Genomic DNA, 27,869 nt, shown 5'->3' with positions numbered 1-27,869 from the left:
GAGCTGGGGGACATGGGGGAAAAACGATTTGCCTGTATTCTGCCCAAATTTTTCATATTTCCAGAATAGGGGAAAGAAATCAATGATTCGTTCTGGTGCTGCCAGTTTGAGAGAATCTGGACTGATGCTTGAGGAAACCAGAGACATATTAACCCGCATTAATAAAATATACACATCCTTCGAATTTTAAAGGCAGCAAAATCTAAAAACTGTTAACTTACATATAAAGCAAATTTAAAAAAAAGCTTAATTTGTACCATATTGGCCTAAACCAAAATGATCAACAATTACGGTTATTATCCTGATCTTTTACATTTTCACGTCAGTCTCAACTAATTGTTTCGGATGAATCGAAAAGTACTAATAAATATTAGTCAAAGACAACATATTTGGATTTTATTATTAAGGAAGGTAAAACCTGCATGGCCCTCTGTGATTACTGGTTGGCCCACGCTTATTAGCAACAGCCAAAAACAAGCGTTTGCGATAACATGCGATGAGTCTTTTTACAGCACGGTGGAGGAATTTACGCCTAAATCTTTGCAGAATTGTTGCAGTTCGGCCATATTGGAGGGCTTTTGAGCATGAACTGCCTGCTCAGGGTCACGCCTCAGCATCTCAATAGGATTCAGTTTGCAGACTGTGACTTCTTTTTCAGTGTGTAACAATTCAGTGTTGCTAGGTGATTGATGATGTTAGTGTATGAAACAAATTTTCTAAGGTCTTTGCACTTAATGCCACCACATTTCACTTTTAAGAATTAAAATCATCGAATGGATAATCAGCGTAAAACCCTGCCTTGCTGCCGTACGGCTGCTGTATTGAAGTGTGGTGATCCTGCTGGTGGTTTAAACTGAGCTGTTGAAAGATGAATGCATTCCAGAGCTTAATTTACCTATAAAATATTTACATTTATGCACCGACAACTTCAAATGATCGCAAGCAAAAACAGCAGCCGAAAACAAGCGTTTGCGATAACCTGCAATGAGTCTTTTACAGCACAGTGGAGGAATTGTTGTAGTTCAGCCATATTGGAGGGTTTTTGAGCATGAACCTCCTCTTCAAGGTCACGTCACAGCATCTCAATAGGATTCAGGTCAGGACCACTCCAAAGTCTTCATTCTGTTTTTCTTCAGCCAAACAAAGGTGGCCTTCCTGGTGTGTATTGGATCATTGTCCCGCTGCAGAACCAAAGTTCATTTCAGCTTGAGGTCATGAACACATGACTGGACATTCTCTTTCAGCAGCAAAACAGCCCCAGACCATCACACTTCCTCCACCACATTTTACTGTTGGTTTGATGTTCTTTTTATTAAATGCTGCGTTACGTTTATGCAAGATGTAATGGGACTCACACCTTCCAAAAAGTACCTTTTTTATCAGTCAGTCTCTTTGAGTTGTCGCTGTTTTCTTGTGGTAATTTTGGTCAGCTAGCAACTGCTAATGTTTTCACCATTTGCGGATCATGGCTCTTACTGTGGAATACCAAAGTTTTAGAAATGGCTTTATAACCTTTTCCAGACTGATAGACCTCAATTATTTTTTTTATTATTTGTTCCAGAATTTCTGTGGCTCTTGGCATGATTTCTCACTTTTGAGGATCTTATTTAAGTGAATTTTTTGATTGAGAACAGAATGGCAGTAACTGGGCCTGGGCGTGACTAGAGATATTGAACTCAGGTGTGATGAACCACTGTTAAGTTATGGTCAAATCGGGGGGACACTCACTTTCCCCACACATCCCCACACACTGCTCCCCGGGCGCCTGTCATGGCTGCCCACTGCTCACCAAGGGTGATGGATTAAAAGCAGAGGGCACATTTCGTTGTGTCACCGTGTGCTGTGCTGTGTTTCACAATGACAATCACTTGACTTTCACTCATTTCATCTCGAGTCTTACACAGTAGAGTTCTTTGGATTGTTTCAGCTGTAGTCTGAAGGGTGGAAGTAGCCAAGTTGGTAACACACCTGCCTATCAACCAGAAGAGCCAGGTTCAAATCCCACTTACTACCATTGTGTCCCTGAGCAAGACACTTAACCCTCTGTCCCTGTAACTAGTGATTGTGAGTCGCTCTGGGCGTCTGATAAATGCTGTAAATGTAGTCTGCAGCAATAGCCCAGACTCCTGGAACGGTCGAAGGAGACATGACAGCACGTCACCTCACTCACTATGGCAGAGATAAAAATAAATGATTTGATAATCACTTCCTTTTTTGCCCACCCTCCACTTCATGTTTGACCTACTTGTGCTACAAGAGCTGTGTGTGCAGGATGATAAGGCAGATATTTGCTGACGGCCCTGTCTGACGCTGTGCAGTATATGTCATGCCTGTCAAATGGCCCTTTTTTCTGGTCATAGTCATAGCTTTTTACTGAATTTTTTAGAAATACTTACTACTGTCGGTGGAAGAATGCTTCTGACCAAACCCGTATGTTCATGCTGGAATAGCGTCCATAATTATTCAAAGATGAGAAGAAACCTGGGAAACATTTCTCCAGGGGGCAGTACAGAGACAACTGGACTTGGATCTTTCCCCTCCTGTCCCCATAACCACCTAACCAGCTCATCCCCACACAGTTCAAGCATGTTGAAAATAAGGCGCAGTGTTACCAGAGTAAAATATAAACAGAAGAGTGCTGCAGTGACCCGAATTGTCTGTTAAACTACTGACTTCCCAGTTCTACTCCTGCCCTGATGTCATCTGGTTCCCAGTCTGTTTCCCATCCTTGGTCTGTTCTTGGTGTTTATGCCCCACACAGCAAAAGACCCAGGCCAGCAGCGTCTGAAAGGGCCTCAGCCATTTGTAGCTGACAGCTCTCCATTCACACTGTCCCCAAGCCGTGTCACTGTCTCCATGCAGGCTGTTGCGTGCTGTTGCCGTGACAACATCTTCCGCCTCACATTCTCCAGTTGCCAAGGACTTATTTCTTGATGGTCAGGGAGCGGGCCTGGCCTCGGCTGATTCAAGGATTTTCCCTGTTCCCTCCATGTCCAATCACCATGTCCAAAGTAGAGAAAACAGCCAGACACTACAAGAAAATATGCATAAAGAACTGAGCTTTCAACAACAAAGGTCACGTCTTCCTCAATCGTATCGCTGTTTTCTCTATGTTGCACATTGCAGTAGCGTTTCTGGAATACCTGTGCATCCTTAACAGCAGTTTGGAGAGAGAGAGAGAGAGAGAGAGAGAGGGGGGAGACAGAGGACAGTAGCTAAGCCAAGTGGCCGGCTGGGCTGGTATAATTAGCCCCCAGCAGAAGGGGATTTGCACTTAACTGTCCCATAGATCCCTCCTCCACGTCCTCCTCCTCTTCCTCCCCAGTCGACTGGCGAACTTCGCTGGAAACGAAGAAAGCCCGAATGCAGTTCCAAGGACGTACAAGCGCCGGTTTACGAGCCCTCGCTCTTCTTGGCAACTTGGCAGCACATGGTCGGATGTTTTATTTTTCCCTCATCCGTGACTGAGTGTGTGTGGGGGGTGAGAGGGGAGGTGTGGAGGTCTCACGCCTCCTCCTCATGTCTCTTCATGAGCTGCTCCGAGAGAGCCAGGAGGCTCCAGGGCGACTGTTCTCCCGACTCGGCCAGCTTCTGCACACCCTCTCCCTCAGCGTCCTGGGCTCCACGCTCCCCAGCCGCAAGAATTCCTGGAGAGACTGGAGCAACGGTGAGAGAGAGTGTGTGAGAGTGTGGATACAGGAGGTGTGTTTTGTATGTCGAGGGCATGTGTGTGTGTGAGTAGCCTATCAAGGTCACAGTTTGTTGACGTACTATGAATTATTTTGTTGGTAGCGCTGTGAGATCCTTAAAATATGATGGTGTGCAGTGTGTGTGTGTGTGTGTGTTTCCTCTGAAGGAGGCTGAGGTTTCCTCCAGACAGCCATCATGTCTTCCTGTGAGGCTTATTCCTTCATTTCCCCCTCTCTCTCGCTTCTCACTGCCTCCCTCTCCTGCTGATGAGGTCTCTTTTTCAAAAGTGCCAGTGGTTCTGCTTGGGGGAAGAGTTCCGCAGCGCCGCTGTGTCTTTTTCTCTGTCCTCAGAGGGACACTCAACCGCTCGCTGGCAGGAGGGACAGCAGAAGAGGGCGTAAGGCAGCCGGTCGGTGCGAATCTCCGCAGTGAAACCCCAAAAACGAATGTGTAATGTTACTCCTGTCGCAGGCTGCTAGAGCACTAAACCCCGGGGACGATTCTGTAGACAGACGCATACTTGGTTCTTTCTGAGGTTTCTGTTGACAAATTGTAGAACTGTGTGTCTATATTTGACTTTCAGTGCATTTACATACTCCTCTCTGCATGAAACTCTGGTTGAGTCTACAATTCTGACCACCGTAACTATTACCGTATTTTTATATATATTTTTATATATAAATTTTTTCTCCGTGATGTCACACTCGTTCGCTGCGTGATGACAGACTGTCACGCAGCCGTATCTGTGTGTTTTTCTCAACCCTCTACTTATCGGTTTGTAGAGCACATCCACATACAGTTGTTATGTCGCTGCACTCTTTCATTTTTGTCCAAATGCCGTGACGTCTTTTCCTGAAAACACCGGCTTACTGAATAAATCCTGATCCCGGCTGAAGCCTCGGACCATTCCAGAGTCTGCCCTCAGATGTGTGGCAGTCGGAGCTGAAGTTCTTGGCCATAAAGTTACTCTTCACGACTCTTTTTTTTTTTTTTTATGACTCCAGATCTATAGCTCACTGGCTAATAGATAACTTGTTTGTCAGAGTTCTCTGGGAACTGATCAAAGAACAGGAGGCCTCATGGCCGCAGCCCGCCGGGTTCTCGCAGCACCGTGCCCTCTGGGTAACAGGAAAAGAATGGACGCCTTCTCTTGCTTTGCATCCAGGAAAAAGAGAAGCGCGTTGCAATGCGCACGGATCAGCAGCACAGGTAGGCGTGGGGGCTCGGGCGAAGGGCGTAAAACCCGAGCCGCACTGTTTGGATGTGGATCTCCACTGATCCTGGTTGGCTGGGAGGTTTGTAGGGCCGGTCTTGTCAGTCTACTTCTGGACTGAGGTCTCTTTGTTTAGGCCTCTGTGGGGACTGTTGACAATTGTTGGGATGCTGGTAGAAAGAGGATTCCTGGACATTGCGGTTTTTCTTTAGCCGCTAATCTGGGTTTGTAGAGTGTAACGCTAACACCAACAGCCAGGGTTTGCTTGACACTGCTGGAAGAGCGTAAGGTGAGAAGTACACACTCCTGCTTCTGCCACGAGCGATCTGGGAAGAGCACGTGTGCTACACGCTAAACGTCTGTAATTGTGACTGTTTAGGGAAACGCTGGAGTGTCCAATCCGGCATCCGTAGAGAAGTTCAGTCCACAAAACATGCAGATAGTTAACGGATTTGGTAAGTTTGTTCAGCACAAGCCTGAAATCCATATGAGAGAGTAAACTTTGTGTTTAAACAGGATCTGAAAACTGCCTTTTGAATTAAATGTGGGGGTTGTTTTTTTTTTTTGCTTTGCTGTGATTGGCCAGTCTCATATAACCATCAGGTGCGAACAACAACCGTTTGAAACAACCCAAAGCGCGCTTTTTGATCGAATCCATGTCAGGGGACCTTTTACTCCATTCAGAGTTGTGCCCTCCCTCCTCCCAGGACAGGAGTGTGACACCCCTGTTCCACGGCCCTGCTGTTGGCTGTGGCGACCACACCTTGATTCGGGGAGGGAGGGAGGTGGCTAACATCGGGAAGAGTGCGGCAAGGCAGAGAGAGTGCATGCACCTGTAGGGACAGGCGAGAGGCAAGATGAAGGTGAGGGATGAGTGTGAGGTGCACCTGCAGCCGGTGGAGAATGGAGGAGGGTACGTTCGGATTTCTCTGGAGGAGATCGAGAGCTTCTACCGCTTCTGCGTCTGCTGCGACTGGTTGCACTGTGAGTACATCTCTCCCTTTAACCTGTAGAGGTGTGCCGCAGTGAGAGCAGAACTGCTTTTAATGCGCTTCTTTTGTTGAGTCAGTTTAAGAGGACGTGTTTTGTCATTTAAAGGGTGGCTTCTGTGGTCACTGTTGCTTGAATTAATGACAAATGACTGAATGAGTAGTAATGCCACCACGTTGGTTCAATGTGACTAATTTGTATGTTTGCTTTGAGCAATCAGTTTGAAAATCCCAATTATTAATACAAAGCCACATTTTCTAATATCTTTTATGCTCTAATACTCCGTTTAAAAGCAGGCCTGGTGGCAGTGCCAGACATTATATTACGGCCATAACACTATTCAGCATTGTTAGCATATGCGCATGTATATTTACTTATGGCGTTGCTGATGCCTGTTCTCATAAAGGGTTCTGGTACATGAGAGCAGCGCTGCTCACTCCACCACACTTCCTAGTGTAATTAGATTTGCATTGTTGCAATGGGAATTTGCACATGGGGCGCACTACAGAGAGTGTGCACATGTTTTGTTTCCTGCAAGCGCGCGTATGCAGAAACAGCCAATTAGAGGACAGCATTGAGGGTGGTACAGCCTGGAACCCTTGGAAAGATCTCATGGGAACTGTACCAGACAACAATAACATGTTTTTTTTATTTATTATTTGTCAGTATAATATTAATATTATGTTGTATTATAGTAGAAGAAAACTTTTTTTTATATGTTGGGCCATTATTATGCCGGTGTCCAGTCTTAGTGAAGATTTAGTCGCTGATGTGATTTTTATTATATAAAATGTTTTTGTTTTCTTTGAGTGGGGTGTCTGCCACCTTTCCCACTCGATCCTACTCCGTTTTCTAAAGCACGTTCTGCCTAATTCTAGCCAGTCCTATCTCTACTGTGTATGCAAAATCTGCTTTCTGCATAAACAGTAAAACTGTGGTTTCTGCGGCCAGTGTATTTGTCTTCCAGAGCAATAGTTGTGCATTTTCATATTGTCATTATGTCATGGTGGTATAATACAGTACAGGCAATAGGACATTGGTGGGATCTACTAGAGTCTGTTATGTCCTTAAATGGAGGAGGAATATTATGGGTTGTGACAGTGCTCTGACTCCTGGAAATATTTTTGAGATCCTTTTTTCTTTCTTTGAAATATAGACTTGAGTTTCATCAGCTTCATCAGTCTGACTGGCACTCCAGTCCAGCCACAGCACCGGTGAGGCATAAAACCCACGCAAAATGTGGAGAGAACAGCAAGAGAAGAACATTGCTGTGGCTCTAGTATCTCATATGCTACACTGGTAGTGCCACACAGACACCCGACAGGCAGAACCATGGGTGTGAGCTTGAGGGGCAAAATTGGCCTCTAATAGACGACCCCAAGGGGGAGGTTCTGAGAGATTTACTGGAAAAAGAATGAAGGAAGTGGAGAGAGAACCACACCCTTAGATCAACAGAAGATACATGTTTAACTGAGCACGGATACATGTTAGCTAATTTATTATTTTTTTTATCCGTTCAGCTCTCTTGATATCATTATACATGGGAACTAGTTTTTCATATGTGCTGCCTATTATTTACTCATTTGTTTAAGCTTCCTGCAGGCCAGAAGTCTCCGAAACTTCCTTTTGGAATTGTGTTACCTGCAGGTGGGCCTTCCCATGCTCCTGTGGGGCATCTGTGGCTCCTGTTTCTATTTCCTGTTTATTACTGGAGACAAACTACACACCCCGTGAAGCCAATAAACACAGGCTGAGATCTTTATTTGCTCAGTGATGCTATTCAAATGTATGCAGCTTCTATGTCTGAATGCAGTAGATGCTGATGTCAGGATCCAGCCTCTGTCCAGTTTCCTCCGGACAGGGCAAAAAGCCGAGCTCCATGTCACTTTGCTGTAATTTAGAATACGTAGCAGGGGCAGAAGGAATACCGCGGGAGATAAAGGAGGTAATACAGCCTTTTATGACGGCCACTTCAGTGAGATTACACTGCGACTCTGTGGGAGCTGCAGGTTTTGTGGTTTGGGGCTATTCGCTGCACTGAAGGCCTGTATTGTGCGGAGCGAGATGGGTGAAGTGATACCGGTGAGAGAGCCTTTGTGTCTTCTGAAGGGTGCTCCTCAGTTTCTGTCTTGTTCAGCCGCGACTCTGGATACCTTTCAATTACGCTACTCCTGGAAGTTTACGTAATAAATTACACAATAAAACAATTTGACCCATCAGAACACTATTAGCAAGATCTTGTTTTTACTTTGAGCTTTTATGATCATTCTTTTTTTTTTTTTGTGCTTTTTATTAGTGCTCATAACTGTTTTAATTTTTTAGGGTTTAAGGGTTTTCCCTTTCCCCATCTGTCACATCTTTATGACACACTGTGAACTCCGCACTTCTCTGAATCTCTGAAATTTTCTGTCCTGTAAGCATTTTCAATTAATTTCTTTAAAGCTGATCATGCAGGACAGCCAAGAAAGTCAACAGCTACAGGAAACGTCCCATTATAAGCTGTTGCTTCCTGTCAGAGCCGAGGATCACGCGTCTTGTCTGTAACACTTCCATATCCGACCACAGCAAAACACAACCTGAGCTGTGTGTGTGTGTGTGTGTGTGTGTGTGTGTGTGTGTGTGCACACGCATGTGCGCATCTATAAGGAAATCAACCTCCAGGTTATGTTTTCAAAATATACGTATGTATGTATATAATAACTTCTGTTTTTCTCTCCTCCCTATTAGTTAATTAAAATGAGCATGAATTCACATCAAGTCAGCTAAATGTGAGCAAGCAGGTTGTGGTCTGGATAGGGATTTTTTTTTGTTTCCTTTTTTGTTTTGGTGAAACTTCTCCTGAATAATCTACAGAAGGAACTTACAAACAGTTAAGAAGGAAGTGTTCATGACTAAATTGAGCGTGCTTGCAGGGGGAACCACGCTCATCCTGTCCTATAAGCTTCTCGTTTCTTGTTTTCTGAGGGCCAATGCTCTGAAATGCATTTTTGAAAAAAAATATTGACTTTGCCATTTGATAAGATTTATTAGTTGTTGTTGCAGGCCAATTTATGTTCAAGCTAATTTTTATCTTGCGAAGTAATGGCTTTGTAGTGCCCACAAGTTATTGATCTTGGCATATTGATTGCATCTTGTTCTCCAGAGTCATATTTTTAAACAATGTGGTTAAAGTTATGGATTTATGAAGTCATTTATGTTTAATTCAGAAAATGGACTCTCTAAATTAATGATTTACTCTCTTACCATGTTGTGGGTTTCTCTGAAGGATCATTTAGAGGTCTGCATCAGTTTGGAAATGGAACCATAAATGTGTTCTGGTGCTTAATGTATGCTGTTGTATTAACTGGTTGCTGTGATTTTTAGATGTAAAAATTACAAACGAGCAAAGTATCTAAAAAATATTTTGTTAATGTCCTTCTGATTGATTTAATGAAATTCCCAACATGCCATTAATTTACAATGGTACATGGCCAAGGTGAAGGTAATGGCAAGGGTAGATTAAAGTTTAGGTATGATCACTGGTCATATGTTTTTTTTCTGAAATGTATAGGATAAAGGAAGCATGAAAAAAGACTGGTATAGAGGGAGAAGTGTTGAAAAGAATAATGAATCATTGATTAATGAAGATTCAGTGTAGCTGGAGGGGACAGAAGGTGGGGTGCAGTGGGGTCTGTTCTTTCCTTCCCACCATCCTTCTTTCCACATCCATGTCCCCAAAACATCTTTTCTTCTGCTTGGCCTGTTTTTTTTTTTTTTGGACCTCCACACCCAGATCTTATTCCCAACCCCCCATTATGTTCACACAGACTCCCCAGCCGCAACACCTCAGTAATCCTGAGTAAAAATGAGACAACAGCTGCAAAGCGGTGCCCTCGCTTTGGACATGGGAAAAGTGAAGAGTCATGGAGGGCTATGGGGTTACAAAGGGACATTTATTTTGTAATAACTTTACCTGTAGGGGTTTTACCTGCATCAGAGCGAGTGGGTGGAGTGCCGCTCGACAGAGTCAGGGGGGCATTCTGGGATATCGGATCTGACTACGAGGAATCGGGGACTTCCCCCCTCCCAGTTCAACGAGGGTGACAGTAGAGAGCTTGTCATATGACCCCCTCAGTGAGGCTGTGGATCAAGAGGAAGTGAAAGGTTGGTCTTATAGTGCGCTGGAGGTTGCTGGAGTTCCAGATTCCAGATTCATCTGGTACTAAAAATGTTCACTCGTACTGACTCACTTCTCAGGGTTATTTATAGAGGCTGTGATTTAATACAGACATTAGAACCAGGAGTACATGTAAGAATAAACCTGTGTGTGAGTAACTGGTCAAGCTCTATTATGAGTCTTCTATATCACTTCAGTATTTAAAAAGTCTCTTCTATGTTATTTGCCCCTCTCTCTAACAAACACACTCAATACACTCATGTATTCCCAGGATGCATTGCAAACTGCAAATAAGATGTCTGCTTGTTGTCATGGTGACATGGCACAGTCATGCCACATACCGCCCTGTATTGTACAGTTATATAAATCTGAATAAATCTTTCTTGTTTTGAATGTGTAGTAGAAGTTGTAGTGTTGAACCATTTATAGTGGTTTGGATTTCCATGTAAACGCCATACAAAAAAGAAACATAACCTGGGGGTGTGAAAATTCGTCACTGAAGAACAGCTGCGCTGAGGGAGTGCTTTTATCTGAGGATTTAGGTGTCTTATTAATAGACTTGCATGTGTAGCACACAGAGTTTCAATAAACGCGTATTTTTGACCACTGATTTTGTATTCTGAGTTACATAAATTATAGAATTTTGTGACACACCGTGTAATGCGTTGTCATTCGTATTCTGATCTCTGACCCTCTAAATATATGTAGTTGTACGTTCAGGGTTAAATGTATTGCTCAGACACATATTAGCCGTAAACGTTATTTATAGGCACTAGAATACTTTGACACGTTGGCTTTGAGTGCATTTAGGAAGCTGTATGCATGTTGCCGACAAAAATGAAAGAATCTGACTGCTTGAGGCCTTTTGCATGATGTTGTGAAACTATCATATGTCACCAACACAGCCTAAATGTCATAGGTGACGTTGAGCTGCACGCCAGCAGCAACAATCTGCTCCTTTGCACACACACACACTTATACGCACACCCCAGGGGCGGGGCTGTGTTCTGATAGGTCACTTATTATTAAAGGGAGCTCGAAAATGAGCCTGGCTATTGGTCATTGATCTTGTTTGCTCCCGCCCCATCTCTCTCTCTCTCTCTCTCTCTCTCTCTCTCTCGCTGTCCGTCCCTTATGGTCTTCTTCCAGCCAGACCTGCTTACCATGTCCGAGTACCTCGTGCAGCTTCTCTGAGTGTGTGTTGTGGGATGTGTGTCCGTTTTGCGAAGGGCTTAACTGACCCCCACCCGCTCCGCGGGATCTGAGGGAATTACAGCTGGACGGTGCCTTAAGCACTTTCTTCCTCCCTGTGCGAGCTGTCTGTCTGTCGGTGCACCCTTCTACTCTACCTGTGTGAGTGTGTGTGTGTGTGTGTGTGTGTGTTTATGGGAGGTGTAACCTGATGCTCAGTGTGCACGTCTGAGTGTAAGAGAGATGGGCGTGTGAGCTGTGCAGTGACGGAATGGAAGGTTAGCAGTTAGCTCTACCTGCTGCTGCTGCTGGTGCTACGGGGGGAAGAGAGCCAGTCAGGTGGCCAGGGAGAGGAGCACCCAGGCAGGGATGGCTCTTAACCGAGTCTCCCTGCTCTGCCAGGACATTACCAGGCTGTGGCTGCACCTCAAGATGCTGACAGGTACTGTGGCGTCACACCTCAGTCTTTTGTTGTTTCGGCCTCTCCATCTTTTCCCTTTAATGCTTTCTCACCACCAATGGTATCCTTATTTGTTCATATGAACTGCTGAACTATAGGATCAGGCATGGTCAGATAAATAGAATTATTCTCTCTTCCAGTGGTGTATGTTGTAGCATCAGTGTCCTGTTATCTTCTTGACGTCTTCTTGAACAAATCCTGCAAAGTATCCTGGGAAGACTTGAATAAAAATGTATTGGGAACTCCAAAACAAGGGAGTTTTTTTTTTTTTGTGTTACTGGACGAAATGAAAGTGGGTTTTTGTGCATCTCTGTACATGGAAGTTTGAACAAGAGCAAGTTTGAAAGTAAACACCACCACCCCCAAACCGTCTCTCTTTAGATTCTTTTTTCACAGGCATGAAAGGAGTTTTTTTTTTTTTTTTTTAAGCAAAAAAGAACTCTCTCATTCCCTGCTGGGGTTTCTCTATGGGCCACAGTGGTCCAGTAACTGGAACCGCTGATTGGGGATCAGTGTTTAGTTGTAACGTGAGCACCAGTCTGCACTGGGCTGGCTGTGGATTGGGCAGGTTCTGACACAGCGAGGAGGACTTGCTGTCTGTGTCTGTCTATGTATCAGGAGGAACATTTGCCCAGGAATTTACCTCTCTCTGTTTCTCTCTTTCCCATTCCGGTTGCATGTCAGCTGATATGGCCATAGGGTACAGATGATGCTGCTTTTGTTTTGTCACTTGGAAGTTGTGTGTGACTTCAGAACACTTCATTTGCATCTGATATATTTCCATTTGCCCAAAAATGCTTAGAAATAGATTTTTCTTTGCTCATAACAGGGTCCAAAATGTTGTATTGAGCTAATAAGTGGCATCGTGTGATGAGGAGTAATTTGACTGACTGGAGGAAGTTTGCAGTTATCATGTGAACTTGAGTTTCCTGCATCTCACACTATCACGAGACGGTGTCTAAGGGGGATATTTTTGGCTAAATAAGCTAAATAGGATGTAGTGCATGGGGAGTGTTTGTTATTGTCACATTCACTTGTTCGCGACAGTGCTTGAATTAAGGACTGCATGGGACCTTGCACTACACTTGGGCATGTGACACAGACAGGAGGGGGTTTAAATCACTTAGAAGGAGGAAATGGGCTGTGTGACTGCTGTTGCTGTGGTTCCCTCCTTTTTTAAACTTTATAAAATGTTCAGTAAAGTTGATCTTCTGGGTTAATAGTTTGTGTAGTCGAAGATACAAATAACTAGCCATCAGAGCCCATGCAGAATTAGTCACACCCAAAGTGAGTGTGTTTTGTCCATGAGATGAACAACCCATGCCATGTATGTGAAGTTTTGCATTAATATGTAATATATGTTTTTGCAGCAGCGAGGGCTTGTATTTGTGCGTTGTTCTGATAACTGCTCCATTCAGTCAGCTGAGTTACTGTGTGCCAGCAGGATGACCCAATACTCCACATCCACCTCAGACCCCCTCATCTCACCAGCCGGCCTCTAAGCCTGCAGTGTGTGTTCATTGGGCTCCGAGTGAAACACTGATGTAATTTCCCCAGTCCTCATATGTCATTTTGATCTGTTTTTATTAAGGCTTTATCCAGGCTGATGTCCGTTTCTGTATGGTTATGCCAGAAAGAGAAAATCCTGAATCACTGCTCCTTTTAATATGATGATATTTTTGTGTCATTCAAGGTTAGGTTTATGCTCTTCTAGGCAGATTTGGATCTGCAACTGAGATTTCAGATGAAATTCTGTGGTCCTACATTAAAGTATGTTTGAGATAAAAAAAAAACAATAAAAATTAAGTAAATAACAGAACATTAATAATCTTAGTGTGTGGAGTGGGCATACGGCTGTGGAATGTGCATCGTCTGACCCAGTTGTTTATGCATGAGGGTCCCACCCCTCCTCCACCCTGGGTGGGATGCAGTGTGGGATGAGTGGCCTGTTGCAGGGGCCGTGTCACTGGCAGATGGGGATCACTGTAATGCAGGCTGCTGAGCCTGGATTCCACTAACACGTTCACAATAAGGTTGCTCAAGTGCCTGCTCACACACACACGCACACACATACACACACAACTTTGGCTCACCCATGTTCTAATTCACATGCCTGTAAAGCAACTGGGTGCGCACACACCTGTTCTACCCTGTTGTCATGCCAGCTGTGCATAGTTGGCCACGCCTGTGCATGACATTTGAGGATTTTTACTTTGGATGGGCCTTTACCACATTCCAGAAGATAGGTTGAGGACAACCTATCTTCTTAAACAGATTAGAAGGATTCCTGCTGTGATCTAAGAGCAACCCTGGTGGTGTGTGTGCGTGTGTGTGTTTGCAACACCTGTCATTTTGTCTTCGTACGTCAGGCAAGTTAAGACATGAAAGACTCTGAAAAGCCTAAAGACAACAGGAACATGTGTTTTAAAAGGTAAAGACCACAGACGAAGATGTCTGTCCCTCCGACTAACAGCGTGACATTTATCCTGATGTCACTCATGCAGATGAAACCCATGAGAATGGGAAAGAGGAACAGGACAGGTCCGACATAATCAGCTCAACAGTAGTCTGTTGACATGGTGCAGAATCTTTAGTTGAGTTTAAAGATCCCTCTCAATTCGGAGTACACCATCTGGATGATTTGGGAGATCCCCTCAGATTGTGATCTGTCACCATGCAGATGAGTAAGTTTGGGTGGTTTGAGCTAAATTGTCAGGTTAAAAGGAAGACATGTTGACCTATGAGAGCCAAGTAAAATGTTGATCACAAAATTCAGAGTTGAAGCTTCCTGAGCCAGAACCTCTATCAGACATCTGTGTCTGAAAGACGTGCACCCAGCTGAACAGCTTTCCTTTGTCAATCTCTGGGCCACAGAGACTGGTTTGTGCCACCAGACACAGCTGAGCTCTTTGGGACTCTGTTAAAAATGAACACAGAGTGTAAAGAGTCTCCCTCTTCAGTGAACTGCTTCCAAACAGGGGGTATCTCACCCCACTTTCCCCCCCCAGATCTATCTCACACATGTTTTTGAATGGCACACACATTCCAGTACAGGTCCAGCGTCTGAATGAGCGACCCACATTTTTTAGCCCCACCCCCTCCACTCACCCAAAACCAAGGGGTCCTGTATGGGTCGTGTCTGAGGGCTTTTGCTGTGAGCACATATAAGTCCTGGTGCTTTTGTCTTTGGCTCTGAAGCGCTGCTTTTGTCTGTGCTGATAAACGGAGGGACTCTGCATGTGAAGGGATTAAAGCCCTGAGGAAACGAGGTGGTCTATGGGGGCGTGTCCATGAGGATATAGTAGGTGGGGTGAAGCGCACCATTAAAAGTTTTGTAAGTCAGCTGCTTGTCCCAAAAGGCTGAAACTGGTTTGCATCAGTTAGTTTTAAGCTTTTAGACCCATAGTACCTATGTTGCACTGAAGTGTGGCATGTTTACTACAGGGTATCCTAGCAACAGATCAAATGTGAAAAGATGCCAAATAAACTATTCCACCAATCTGGCAAGCTGTCTGTCATCCATTGTGTGAAAACAGCTTTCATTCCCATACATTCAGCATAGGAGCTGTTTAAAGGGCCAGTCTACAAAAACCACACAAATCCACAAAAACACAAAACTGAATAGCTCTAATATGACATGCTAATTCAGCCCCATTCTCAAGTTTGAAAGAAAAGGACCTGCCTTTAAAGATAGATAGGCAATGTGGGTCATTAAAGGTTTACTTCTGTAGATAGGAGCCGCATGGACACCTTATTGTAGTTTAAGGGGTTAAAACTGTACACTGTGAATGGTAGATTAGTCTTCTCTGGCCACAGCTATGAAATGTTCAGTTGCATGGAGGATGTTCTGTGGTGACCCAAAGAAACATCTCCTTTTGGCAGGGCTGATGGGGCTTTTGAGTGGTGCTTTCTTTCTTTAAGATCTTATCCCTTGATAGGTTGTATGAATTTACATTTGCTGGTAACAGAGTGACTCAGTGCCGTCATGTCTCTGGCTCGTGTAAGCTTGAGAGTCACATCCAGAATCTTCTTAAAGGCCGAAAGGGCTAATCCGCCCTGAGATGGCATAAGGGAAACTGTCAGAGGGGGTAACAAGTTCCAAATCCCCCACATACACAAACACAGATTTTCACGGTGCTCTGGACCAGGACAGGAGGTTTGTAAGATGGTAGGAGACTTACATCAAGCCTTGCCTCACCTCGGGCAACCTGGCACAAGTTAAACTGACACTTACCCTCAGAGATGACTGTTAAAAGGCTCATCTTACTGGAGCTCTTGCTGGTAATGTGAAATGTTATATATTATATTTTGTTGTCAAGCCAAAAACTGACACCGGACATAATAGCAGACATTCAGAGCAACATTGCCTAGGTTGCATAACTGTGTGGATGCACCTTTTGTGTCTTTGTCAGTCGAAGGTTATACTTTTTCTGTGTATGTACAATTTGTCAGTGCAGCAATGATTTTGATTAATACTGAGTTTCTCAAACTTCTCACAATGAGTACCATCTCTGAAATCTGACAGTAGTGTGGCCAGATTAAACTCTTTTCATTACTGATATGGATATTTATTTTTTTGTGCTATCTACAATGAACTTTATTCTTCATAAGAACCAAGGTCTTATTTTTATCCTTCATTCAGTTGCTGTAAAGTGATTTGATGTTGAGATTGATGGACCTTCTGATTCGTTGCAGTCTGCTGGGTATCATATTGCTTCAGTGTATAAGTACGTGACTGCTGTTCTGATCTTCTCATTACTGATAGACTCCCTGATAGACTTCCTTTTTTGCCTTCTGATTTGACTGTTTTTAGCGTTCCTCCATGATAAACTGGACTTGAGATTATTATATGGGCAGGCTGTTTTGCTTCACAGACACTTTGCATTATGGTCCTCTTTTGATAGCCACTTAATTTCCAATGAGAAGCCACAACAGCAGCACCGTTCCATATGGACCCACTGCCCCTCACCCCAGCAGCCTTCACAACCTCCACCCAGCCTGCTGTTGCTGCTGCTGTTGCCTACTGCCTAAGATGATTACAGTAATCCTTCTTCACAGGAAGTCAAGTGACCATGACTCTGTCTGTGTGTGTGGTAGAATGTTGTAAATCACTCTGTGTGTGTCTAATGATAAATAAATATGTGTGTGTGCACGATAGAATCTAGTATTTCACTCTGTGTGTGTCATATGATGTATATAAAGGTGTTTGTGTGTATGTGTGAGTTAAAAGAACTGGGTCAAGGCCAAAATGTGAAATGTGACTGTCCCTGAAGTTCCACAATTGTTTACATAGGGCACACTGGTTCTAATAATGCCTGTTAATATCATTGAAATCTGTGGGGAGTGATTATAATTTTATTTATTGGGGGGGTTCTCTGCTCTCTGTTTCCCCTCTCGTGTGATTGTGATGGTTGTTGTGTGTGACTCCACTCCATCTGTCTCCTTCAGATGAGATCATGCAGCAGGAGAGCAGCCCCCTGTGTGCTGTCGATGTCACCCCTGGCCTCAGGAAGCAGTTTGCCTTCCTGTCAGGTGAGTTTCTGCCTCTCATAACCCCAGTCACTTCTGAAAATCTTACGTCGGTCAGCCAACTAAAAATACTACACATGGGAAGAAATAACATAAGGAAAGCGGTTGCAGTTTCTTTTTACTCCCATTATCACAATGTTTTTTGGAAAACAGCTTTGTGATCCTTGAAGCTTAACTTTAGTGCATTACATTTTTTCTGGGGTAACAAAGTGTAAGGCAAGACTCAAGACAGAACCCTGATCTGTAACAAAAAAAAAGGAATGATACCCTCAGTAAATCATGTGTCAAAAGGTGAGAAACCAGCAAGGAAAGTAGGAGCCCTTTTCTGGCATGAGTAAAGAGTCCACTATGTGTTTTTATCTGTGATGGTAAAAAGGAGAAGTAGGGTGCAGTACATCAGTCCATGGGTATGGTCTACAGTGACTGTGATTTTCTCTCTTTGTTTTCATTATTTCAGAATGTCATTAAGAATGAATACAGGTTTAGGAAAATGTTATTGGGCCATCAGTTATGGACCACATCTCCTACACCCACCTGCACAGTCCTACATATTTAATTTCCATCATGTCCTCTAGGACGTCCACATTCCCAGACGCTATTAAGTCCAAATAAATTAGGAAAAGAACAGAATGGTGTCTTAAGACCTCTCTTTAAGGGGTAAATTTAGTCTACTCCGTAGGAGGAGGCTGGCACATGCCTTGTAAGATGGTTTGCTTGGTCACTCCCAGTGTAGTTGTAAACTACTATGTGTGTTACAATAAATGCAGAGTTAAGCTTGATTTATTTATAGAGTGCCGTTTCTGGAGCTGCGCACTCACTCACTCACTCACACACACACACACACACACACACACACACACACACATACACATACACACGCATACATACATACACACACACACATACATACACACAAACTTACTTATGAAAACATGCACCACACACTGACTGAAACTGTAGCTGCCTGTGTCTCTGTTCCCCACTCTGTGGCCCAGTTAGGACCCTGCTCAGATTACCAATGGACAGTGGGCACGTCAGCGGTGGGCGCTGAATTATTCAGACTCTGTGCCACACGGAGACCGGGGGCCAGCTGAGTCACACCATGGCACTGTGATTGGCAGCAGGGGCTGTGTGGCGTAGATGGAGACATACAGATCCATTCTGGGGTAAACACAGAGAGAAGCCTTGCCATTGTGGAAGAGAGCCAAAAGATAACATCATGACGATTTATGCAACATGTGTTATGGAATAATGATGATCTCAGAATTTTATTATCTGTATCTTTTAATGAATAAAAATGTTTATAGTCTATAGTTTTATATACTATACCAAGGTATGCTTGTGTTTAATATGTTTAATAATTAATTCAGGAGTTACGGTACATGTGAATGGGTCTCAGAGCTGTAGCTATGGGCATTGTGTTGTGTGCTCTGCCCTGGCTTGCAGCTATGGTTTCATCACATGCTTTCAAGGCTGTTGGTTCCCTGTTTGTGTGCTTGGGCCCTTGAGACAGTCTTGCATCTCAAGAGATACTCTGTAGAAGAGCAATGGAAATGTGACTGTGCCCTGTTTCCTCTTTCAGTTAATGAGAAATTTATCTGTGCTGCACCTAGACCGGGGCAGTGGCGGCCTAGCGAGTAAGGAAGAAGACGTGTAATGGGGGTTCAAATCCTGAACCGCCGAGGTGCCACTGAGCAAAGCACAGTCCCAATACACTGCTCCCAGGCTGCCCACTGCTAATCAAGGGTGATGGTTAAAAGCAAAGGACACATACTTTGCGTCACCGTGTGTTGTGCTTTACTTTCACTTATTATATCTGCATGTACATGACATAATCATGGAATTATATTAATTGGTGTATGATTGTCATATGGTGACCATGAGCATGGCCACTGAAACTATACAGTATATGGTGTTGGCAGCAGATCCTTTTGCAGAGTTGAAAGTGAAGTAATTGTCATTGTGATACACAGCATAGCACATGATGCACACAACTAAGGCGCACTGGGAGCAGTGTGTGGGGACGGTGCTTTGCTCGGTGAAACCTCAGTGGCACCTTGGCTGATCAGGATTCGATCTGGCAACCTTCTGATTACGGGGTCGCTTCCTTAACCGCTAGGCCACCACTGCCCCAGTTGCACATAAATAAAGCAAAATTTCCATTCAGTAATGTTATGTGACAATCATTAATTCTGAGATAGAAGGTTGATTTCTATTACAGCAGCTGCATTAGACATAATTTATTTATTTTAATCAGTGATTCAGTGTGTGCAAACTATAACTGAAATGAATGAGGGAGTTCCAGCAGGTTGCAGTCTATGATTTTTTTTTTTTTTTTTTTTTTTTTTTTTTTTTGGATGACTCACTCAACTTTTTATTGCTGTCATTCCTTGTTGGAAATTAAGTAGACAACAATCTCCTCTGCCTAGACATACTGGGTTTTTTAGATTATGTAGCCATTTGTTAACCTATAAACCTGTTTGTTTTCAATGTTTTTATTCATATTGAGGTTATATGGAAATGCTGTGATAATTACTTCATGTGACTGCATTATTTGAAGGTTTAGTAGACCTGGGTGTGTTTTCAAGATTAATTTCAAAATTAAATGTATAATGTAAAATACATACAGTACAGGCCAAATTTTTGGACACACTTTCTCATTCAATGTGTTTTCTTTATTTTCATGACCATTTATATTGGTAGATTCTCACTGAAGGCATCAAAACTATGAATGAACATGTGGAGTTATGTACTTAACAAAAAAAGGTGAAATAACTGAAAACATGTTTTATATTCTAGTTTCTTTGCTCTGATTACTGCTTTGCACACTCTTGGCATTCTCTCGATGAGCTTCAAGAGGTCGTCACCTGAAATGATTTTCCAAAAGTCTTGAAGGAGTTCCCAGAGGTGTTTAGCACTTGTTGGCCCCTTTACCTTCACTCTGCGGTCCAGCTCACTCCAAACCATCTCGATTGGGTTCGATTGGGTTCTTCCACACACACACACACACACACACACACACACACTATCACACCTCCTCCATGCTTCACATTGGGAACCAGGCATGTGGAATCCATCTGTCCACCTTTTCTGCGTCTCACAAAGACACGGTGGTTTGAACCAAAGATCTTCAATTTGGACTCATCAGACCAAAGCACAGATTTCCACTGGTCTAATGTCCATTCCTTGTGTTTCTTGGCCCAAACAAATCTCTTCTGCTTGCTCTTCTCCTTAGCAGTGGTTTCCTGGCAGCTATTTGTCCATGAAGGCCTGATTCTCTTCTTAACAGTTGTTCTAGAGATGGATCTGCTGCTAGAACTCTGTGTGGAATTTATCTCTGATCTGAGTTGCTGATAACTTTCAATTTCTGAGGCTGGTGACTTGGATATACTTGTCTTCAGACAAGTTCATCCCTTTACCCCATTACCCTTGGTCTTCCTTTCCTGGGTCGGTTTTACCCTTGGTCTTCTTTTCCTGTGCCAGTTTCGTTGTAGTGCTTGATAGTTTTTGCGACTCCACTTGGGAGTCACAATTAAAGTTTTTGCAATTTCTTAAAGTAATGATGGCCACCTGTTTTTCTTTGGTTAGCTGATTGGTTCTTGACATAATATGAATTTTAACAGTTGTCCAATAGGGTTGTCGGCTGACCTCTGCACAACACAACTGATGGACCCAACCCCATTGATAAAGCAAGAAATTCCACGAACTAACCCTGATAAGGCACACCCGTGAACTGAAAACCATTTCAGGTGATGACCTCTTGAAGCTCATCGAGAGAATGCAAAGAGTGTGCAAATCAGTAATCCGAGCAAAGAAACTAGAATATAAAACATGTTTTCAATTATTTCAGCTTTTTTTTTGTTAAGTACGTAACTCCACATGTGCTCATTCATAGTTTTGAGAATCTACCAATGTAAATGGCCATGAAAATAAACAAAACACATGAATGAAAAGGTGTGTCCAAAGTTTTGGCCTGTACTGTATATTTGCTGTGATTGTGCTACAAAGCACAAGGGTTGGCATTATTTTCCTGCCAGTGTTCTGTGCTGATCAGCTACATGAGACAAGTTGGTTTTCGGTGTAACTTAATATTCATAAACAATAATAAGCACTCAGAACATCAGTGAGCCTGGTTTAAAAATAGCAACTCAGGCCATTTTGGCGGAATATGTAGAACATTAACAATGTTGAAATGAGATTAGAGTCTCAGGGCTTGTGTGCTGTCCTCCTGTTTGTCATTAATAAAACACCCACGCTGCACCTCTCTGTAGCGATGACCCTTTCAAGAGAGAGCCTCCAGGTTGTCTGTGGGTGTTTGGAGGTCGACGCTGAGCAGAGAGAGGGGATCTCATTAATCCTGTGCTGCTGCTGCTATATCATTGTCATCCTAGCGACAAATACATTCTTTCTTTGTCCATATCTTTGTGTGTGTGTGTGTGTGTGTGTGTGTGTGTGTGTGTGTGTGTGTGTGTGTGTGTGTGTGTGTTTGTATGCATAATTAGGTGCAGACTGCAGATGACCATGTACCTTTGTGATGACACTGCATCATATTATCTTAAAAACACACCAGCTTCCCTTTTCTGCCTGGTCCATACCATTTGTGTAAAGTTAACAAAAATCTACCAAATCCCTCATAATTTGTACTGATTTATTCAAAAATATGCTTCTGTGAGTTGTCAGGTGAATTTTATGAATCCATGTGCATAGGTCCTTTTCCTCATAAAGTCCTTTTGCATGCTATTTGAGTGAAAATGTGGTCATCTGTCAAATGCAACAGTCACGTACACAATGTTTAATATAAACAGGTATATATAACTTCCAAAACTAGTAAAGAGAGAAAGGATAGTGTCAGAAATCAATTTGTGTCATGATAAATTTGATGATTCTGCATTTCACCTTGATCTGTGTTTCAAATGTGCAGCTGCCCCCTGCTGGATGAATGTGACTCTGGGAATAACGAAAGAATATTTTCAATAGAGGGACATTTTTGCATATGAAACGGCGTGTTTGTTTTATAAGCTGTTTTACTATATTTTACATATTCCAGGAGGTAGAGGTGAGAATGGCAACCCAATCATCATCTTCCCAGAATTCCCAGCATTTGGGGAGCTCCAGGAGCAGGAGTTTCACAACGTGCTTACATACCTGACCAGTGTTCCAAGGTAAGATTGAACCTTGAACCATTTTATTTTTCTATGCGTGAGAGTTTTTTGTTCTAGTTGTGAACCGACTCTTGGCTACTCAGGGTGTTCATTGATTATTGTATGTTCTCCATACACCACACACCACACACACACACACACACACACACACACACACACACACACACACACACACACACCTGCTTTAGACAATCCGGATTTCAGGATTGTATGACTGGTAGAATCAGGCCAGTGCTGCTTGGTGCTCTCATGCCAGCAGGTGGCGCAGTAGATTGGGTTTCTGACAACACAGGGGCTTAATGAACATGAGCAGGTTAAAGCTCTTTGTACACAAACCAGCATTCTTGCTGTTTTATCCTTATCTTGAAGCTGTGTGGGGAATTATTGCAATTCCACCATACCAAATTTTATTGCAGTGGCAGTTGAGTAAATCCCAACAGACATCAATTTCTCTGACTAACTATTATTCCATACCCAGTGTTTAGATTAATTGCACCATTGGTAATTAAACATTTTTTAGGCTTATTGCTAAAACTTAATCTGTTTACCCACTGTAGTGGCTATAATGAAACCCTAGTTGTTTGTTTCTGTAAATTTCTCTCTTAACACCACACACATTGACCCCCTTTTTCACCATGGACCCCCTTTTCAGAACAGGAAAGGGTGGAGGTATAATTGGCACACGATTTGGACTGGGAATTAGGAGCCCTGGCTACTCTGTATATTCTGTGATGTGTATAAAATGAATGCAAATGAACAGCAGAATTAATATAGTATTTATTTAAATTTTCTCTACTCTGAACCGGGATTATAAACCTAAATAATTAACCCATGCTGGCTGTTCAGACTACTGACATTTTTACTTTGTGTAGGAATGGTCTTTTCGACACAATCTGCTCTGTCTGCGTTTTCCTTTAATTGCTTCCTATCACACCAATCTCCTTTCGTCAGTGTCATTAATCATCTTGTCTGCGCAGCGTGTGAGTCTCTAGGCTGATAAGCATGTCGCATTCCTCATGTTTTCTTTTTCCTCCATTCCATGTGTCCTTCACTGCGGTTACTTGCTGGTTTCTGAGGGCATGGGTGCTTCTGGTGCTGCGCCAAAGAGAGAGAGGCAAAGAGCAAGGGATTTCAGAGGGGAGACAGAGGAGGGAGGCAAAGAAAGGAAGATGTAGGAAGGGAGGGGGAGTGAATAGAATGAGGGATGGAGAATGAGGAGGAGGAAGGGAGGGAGGAGGCGACATTGGGAAAAGCTGGTTGGCGCGAAAAAGCCAGATCAAAAGAGATGAGCTCATCGCCGCTGGGAAAAAAAGAACTGGAGGAAAGAAGGCGGGAGGAGAATGGGGTGGCTGTCATGGCGACGGCAGCTTGTGCCTTCGTCTTGCCCACTTTGGGGGGCGGTGCTATGCTAAATCAATCAGATATTCCTCCCGCCCACCTCATCCTCATTAGCAAATCAAGACAGCCCACGGACCCATCTGTCTGTTGTGCCCTTTTCAGGACCGTGATTGGTTAAGAGGGCCCACCTGATGGCGCTCCACCAGATTGGCTGTTTAAAATAAGCGGGCAGGCAGAGGCTGGCCATGACACACACTCCAACGCTGCAGTAAATATACAGCTGTGAGTGTGTGAGGACAAGTGAGAGAAGGACATCGAGCGGATTTACGTCCCGGACCACAACGAGCACTGCATGTTTTTACTGTGAGGTCTGCATGGCGCTGTGGATCTGAGGGGATGGATAGAACAGAGTGCAGTTGACAGAGGAGAGTGGTGGGTGGACAGAAGGTCCTCGTCCTCGGCAGACCACCTGACATCCTGCGATCCTGCGTGTGTGTGCTTCAGGCATTTTTCCCTCTGACTGCACTGCTTGCTGATGGCTGTTGCCATGGCTGTCCTGTCATCGTATTCAGAGACTGGAAACATCAACTGAAGCATTTTTATTTTTTTTCCTTCCTTGAGGAGCTCTAAAATCTCGATCCCTCTCTCTCTCTCTCTCTCTTTCTCTCTCACTCACTCGCCCTCCATCTCCCCGGTTGTGGCTGCCATGGATACGCTGCTGTACTGTGCACCAGTCTCTCGGCAGCAGGGGTAGGCTTCATCCTGGTCATTGACCGGCGACAGGACCGATGGGCTTCAGTGAAGGGGACGCTGCTGCGCATCGCGGTGAGTCTCACACCTCATGGCGGTGTGGTGTGTGCCTGTGATCTTCTGCAAGATGTGTGCCTTGTTGCCTGTTTTTCCCTATGTCTCTGTCTACGTGTGTGTGTGTGTGGCAGTATGGCAGTGTGGCAGAGTACAGCTGTTAGGTTGTGCCACTTTTGCTGATGTGTGAAACAAGGTGTGTGTGTGTGTGTGTGTGTGTGTCTGTGTCTCCTATGTGTTAGATGTTATTGGACTTACATGGCATAAATTAAGTGTTTCTTTTACTAATATATGAAATAACAGTTAGCTGTGTGTATTGTTTTTACCACAGTGGTGACCGCACATCCAGACACAGACCAAATAATGTGAAATTTGGAAACATAGGGACATTTTGCTCTTATTCATTTACGGTTAATTTTATTATTTATTTATTTATTTTAGAAATGGCTTTTTGTGTACCTACACATTTATAATACATATATTACATCGTTAATACTTGCAAACGTGTGTGTGTGTGTGTGTGTGTTTCTGGGTCAAAAAGTAATGAAAGCACATGCAATTCCTTTTTTAATAGGATATTGCATCCTATTGATACATGTTGGTATATTGGTCCAGTCATCTATGTTAGAGAAAATACATGTATAGTTTAACCTTAACTTTTAACTTGTAGTCATAGCAGAGCAGCAGAAACACCTTGTGATGCTCTAGAGAAGTTAACCTACTAAAACACCGCTGAATCAACAGCTCAGGTTTGCTTAGTTCAGGTGAGGTGACCTTAGCAGTCCTGGATGACTGGGCTTTGAAGTGGATGTGAAGGATCACGTCTTCCATGGCCAGTCACAGGGTCAGAGGTAACTATGTAAATCAGATTAGAGCGTTCCTTTTCTCTCAGGAGTCATTCACTTTCACTACCAATCAGGAATGAGCGTCTGTCTGTACTGTGCTTCACTTCACTCCCTCCTTTTTATTAGATTTAAAAAGAAGAGCAATGAATGAGGCGACCGGTGTTTTCATTTGTTCGAGTTGAAGAGTGAGGTGCTACTAGTGTAGCTGTGCACACATCTGTGCTCTCTCTTTTTCTGCTTGTGACGAGTAACTGCAGCTGTCTGTGTTTTAGCCATGTTTGTTTGAATGTCCTTGTATTTATGCATACATTAATGGATAAATGGAGTAGAAAGATATTAGCAACATTTTCAGATCCCTAAACATTCACTTTGCAACAATCTTTGGAAAGAGGAACTACGTTGCTTTGTTTAATAAAAAATAATTCCATCTAACCATATCAGTTCATCCACATTTTTTGTAAATACCTCAGGTTCATTGCCATCAATTTCCTGCCACTTGAAATCGGATTATGGAGAAAAAAAGAAAAAAAAAAAAAAACCTGTCAAGCTGTCACTGTTCTGGAGTTGGACGGTGAATCTTTCAGCACCACGGGCCAGTGGACAGTACCCATTAACCCTGCACTAAATCCCATAAGCCCCACACCTCCCCGCACTTTAGGAAAGCGTAATGCATGCAGATGAATGCTAATATATGCTAATTGAGTGCTGATAAACATCTTCTGTGATTCTGCAAGATATGGACCATTCAAGGAAGTGTAATGTTGGAATTACCAGTAAAAGCTTTAGGATTCTCCTCAGATTCCTCAGCCTCTACCAGCTAATATTTAGATAAGAGAAACATGCATTATTGTACTAATTTATTTATCTCCTTGTATTATTCTCTATTTTGTCTTTTGTTTAAAAGCTTGTGAACTTAGTTCCACATGCATGAACCCCTCTTTAATGACACAGTCAGCAGTCACTTCATGTCCTCAGTCTCAGTCAAGAGAATGACGTTTCATTACCGCCATCGGCCTGAACCTTCTCAGTCATCCCAGCCTTCTGCCCTTCGTCTGAACTGCGTTTCGTCCCACGAGAGGCTGTTAGGGACCGAATCCCAAGTCCTTCTGGGCATCAGACGCTTTGTTATTCTGATTGGATTAATGCTAAATTAATGCGTAGGTGCATAGGTAAGGGAGAATTTAAAGCAAGGCTGCATATAGGAGTACATTTGTCCTGTATGGCAGATGCCAGTTGGAAAAGGTAATTGTTGAGTTGTCCTGAAATCTGATTGGTTTAGCCCTGTCTTCAGTTGTGATTAAACCAATTGAAAATAAAATAAGTAGATGCTACTAACGTCTTATGCATGTGATTGAATTCTACACATAATCGCGGTAAACGTGGACTATTCCTTCTATTTCACATAATTAATACTTTTTCACTCATTTTGGTGATAGATACTAGTTTGTAAAGAATAGTATAGTTATAGATATAGATTAAACGATTAACCAATAACAAGAAAACTCAAAGCAAATTTCTTCTGGATCTCATTCTCTGTTTTACTTAATTCGATGACCAATGAGCAGCAGTAAGTGCTTTCCCAGTCATTCAACCAAAGCCCTGCTTACTGGTTTCAGTGGGAGCTCCAGTAATAATGACAGGACACACATCATCAGGCTGAGCTGTGAGCACCGAGAGATGCTGATGACTGGAGCACTGCCTGTGTGTGTGTGTGTGTGTGTGTGTGTGTGTGTGTGTGTGTGTGTGTGTGTGTGTGTGTGTGTGTGTAAAGCTGGACTGAATTTTATTCATTAATGTGTGTGTTCCAGACATTGCCTATCTCTCACTGCTTGTCTGCATGTATAATTTTGTAATTAAATTCACACTAGTGATTGTGTGTGTGTGTATGGGGTGGGGGGTCTGTCCTGCTGATTAGAGCTGTGGTATATCAGTATGGTGTCAGTTGTTCCCTAGGGAGACCATTAGCCCCTCCCTCTCTCCATCTCCTAAATAAGGTGGCATGTCCTCCCGCTCTTCTCTGGATGAGCCATATTTGGGTGGGGGTTACACAGAAATACATCACTTGGCCAAACGACCCTGAATCACAGCAGAATTTATTTATTTTGGGATGAAATCAGTCAGTGCAGCAGCCCTGTTCAAATGAGCTTGTAGTGTTAGAGAGTGTTTGTGTGTTTGTGTGTGTGTGTGTGTGTACGTTTTGTGTATGTGTTCATTTTAGTAATTTAAGTAATTTAATTAGTCATAGTCATTCAGTAATTTAAATATTAATTTAATACACAATGTCCCCTTATTTTTAAGCATTTACAAGTATATTTTTTATTTACAAGTATAAATGTGATATCATGTGATAAATATTAGCCATCGACATGATCTGCTGCCTGTTCTGTGTATTCATCCATACTCATATTTTGTCCATGTGATGGTACATGTCCGTAAGCTAGAACCAAGGAGAGAGCAGATGGTGCTTGTGTGTGTGTGTGTGTGTGTGTGT

The 27,869-nt window shown here is 43.2% G+C and overlaps 1 protein-coding gene across 11 annotated transcripts in view; it reads left to right on the top strand.

Moving 5' to 3' along the window:
* Positions 1–27,869, top strand: part of mcf2la (mcf.2 cell line derived transforming sequence-like a) — a 45,217-nt gene that overhangs the window by 1,403 nt on the left and 15,945 nt on the right. For 4 of the 11 annotated variants that reach the window (XM_028954059.1, XM_028954053.1, XM_028954055.1 and 1 more), the window contains exons 1-4: positions 3,272–3,667; positions 17,149–17,232; positions 22,277–22,391; positions 24,464–24,554. In XM_028954059.1, coding sequence (XP_028809892.1) covers positions 3,520–3,667; positions 17,149–17,232; positions 22,277–22,391; positions 24,464–24,554 — 438 coding nt within the window. In that variant the 5' untranslated portion in view covers positions 3,272–3,519. Of the gene's footprint in view, positions 1–3,271; positions 3,668–5,753; positions 5,888–11,235; positions 11,683–17,148; positions 17,233–22,276; positions 22,392–24,463; positions 24,555–27,869 lie in introns of those variants that run through there. The other 7 variants (XM_028954061.1, XM_028954060.1, XM_028954057.1 and 4 more) reach the window with 4 other exon arrangements.

The sequence above is a fragment of the Denticeps clupeoides genome, chromosome 15 (assembly GCF_900700375.1).
Source record: "Denticeps clupeoides chromosome 15, fDenClu1.1, whole genome shotgun sequence".
In the NCBI taxonomy this organism is placed as follows: domain Eukaryota; kingdom Metazoa; phylum Chordata; class Actinopteri; order Clupeiformes; family Denticipitidae; genus Denticeps; species Denticeps clupeoides.
The sequence above is the reverse complement of the archived record's forward strand: the minus strand, read 5'-3'. Positions and strand labels throughout refer to the sequence as shown.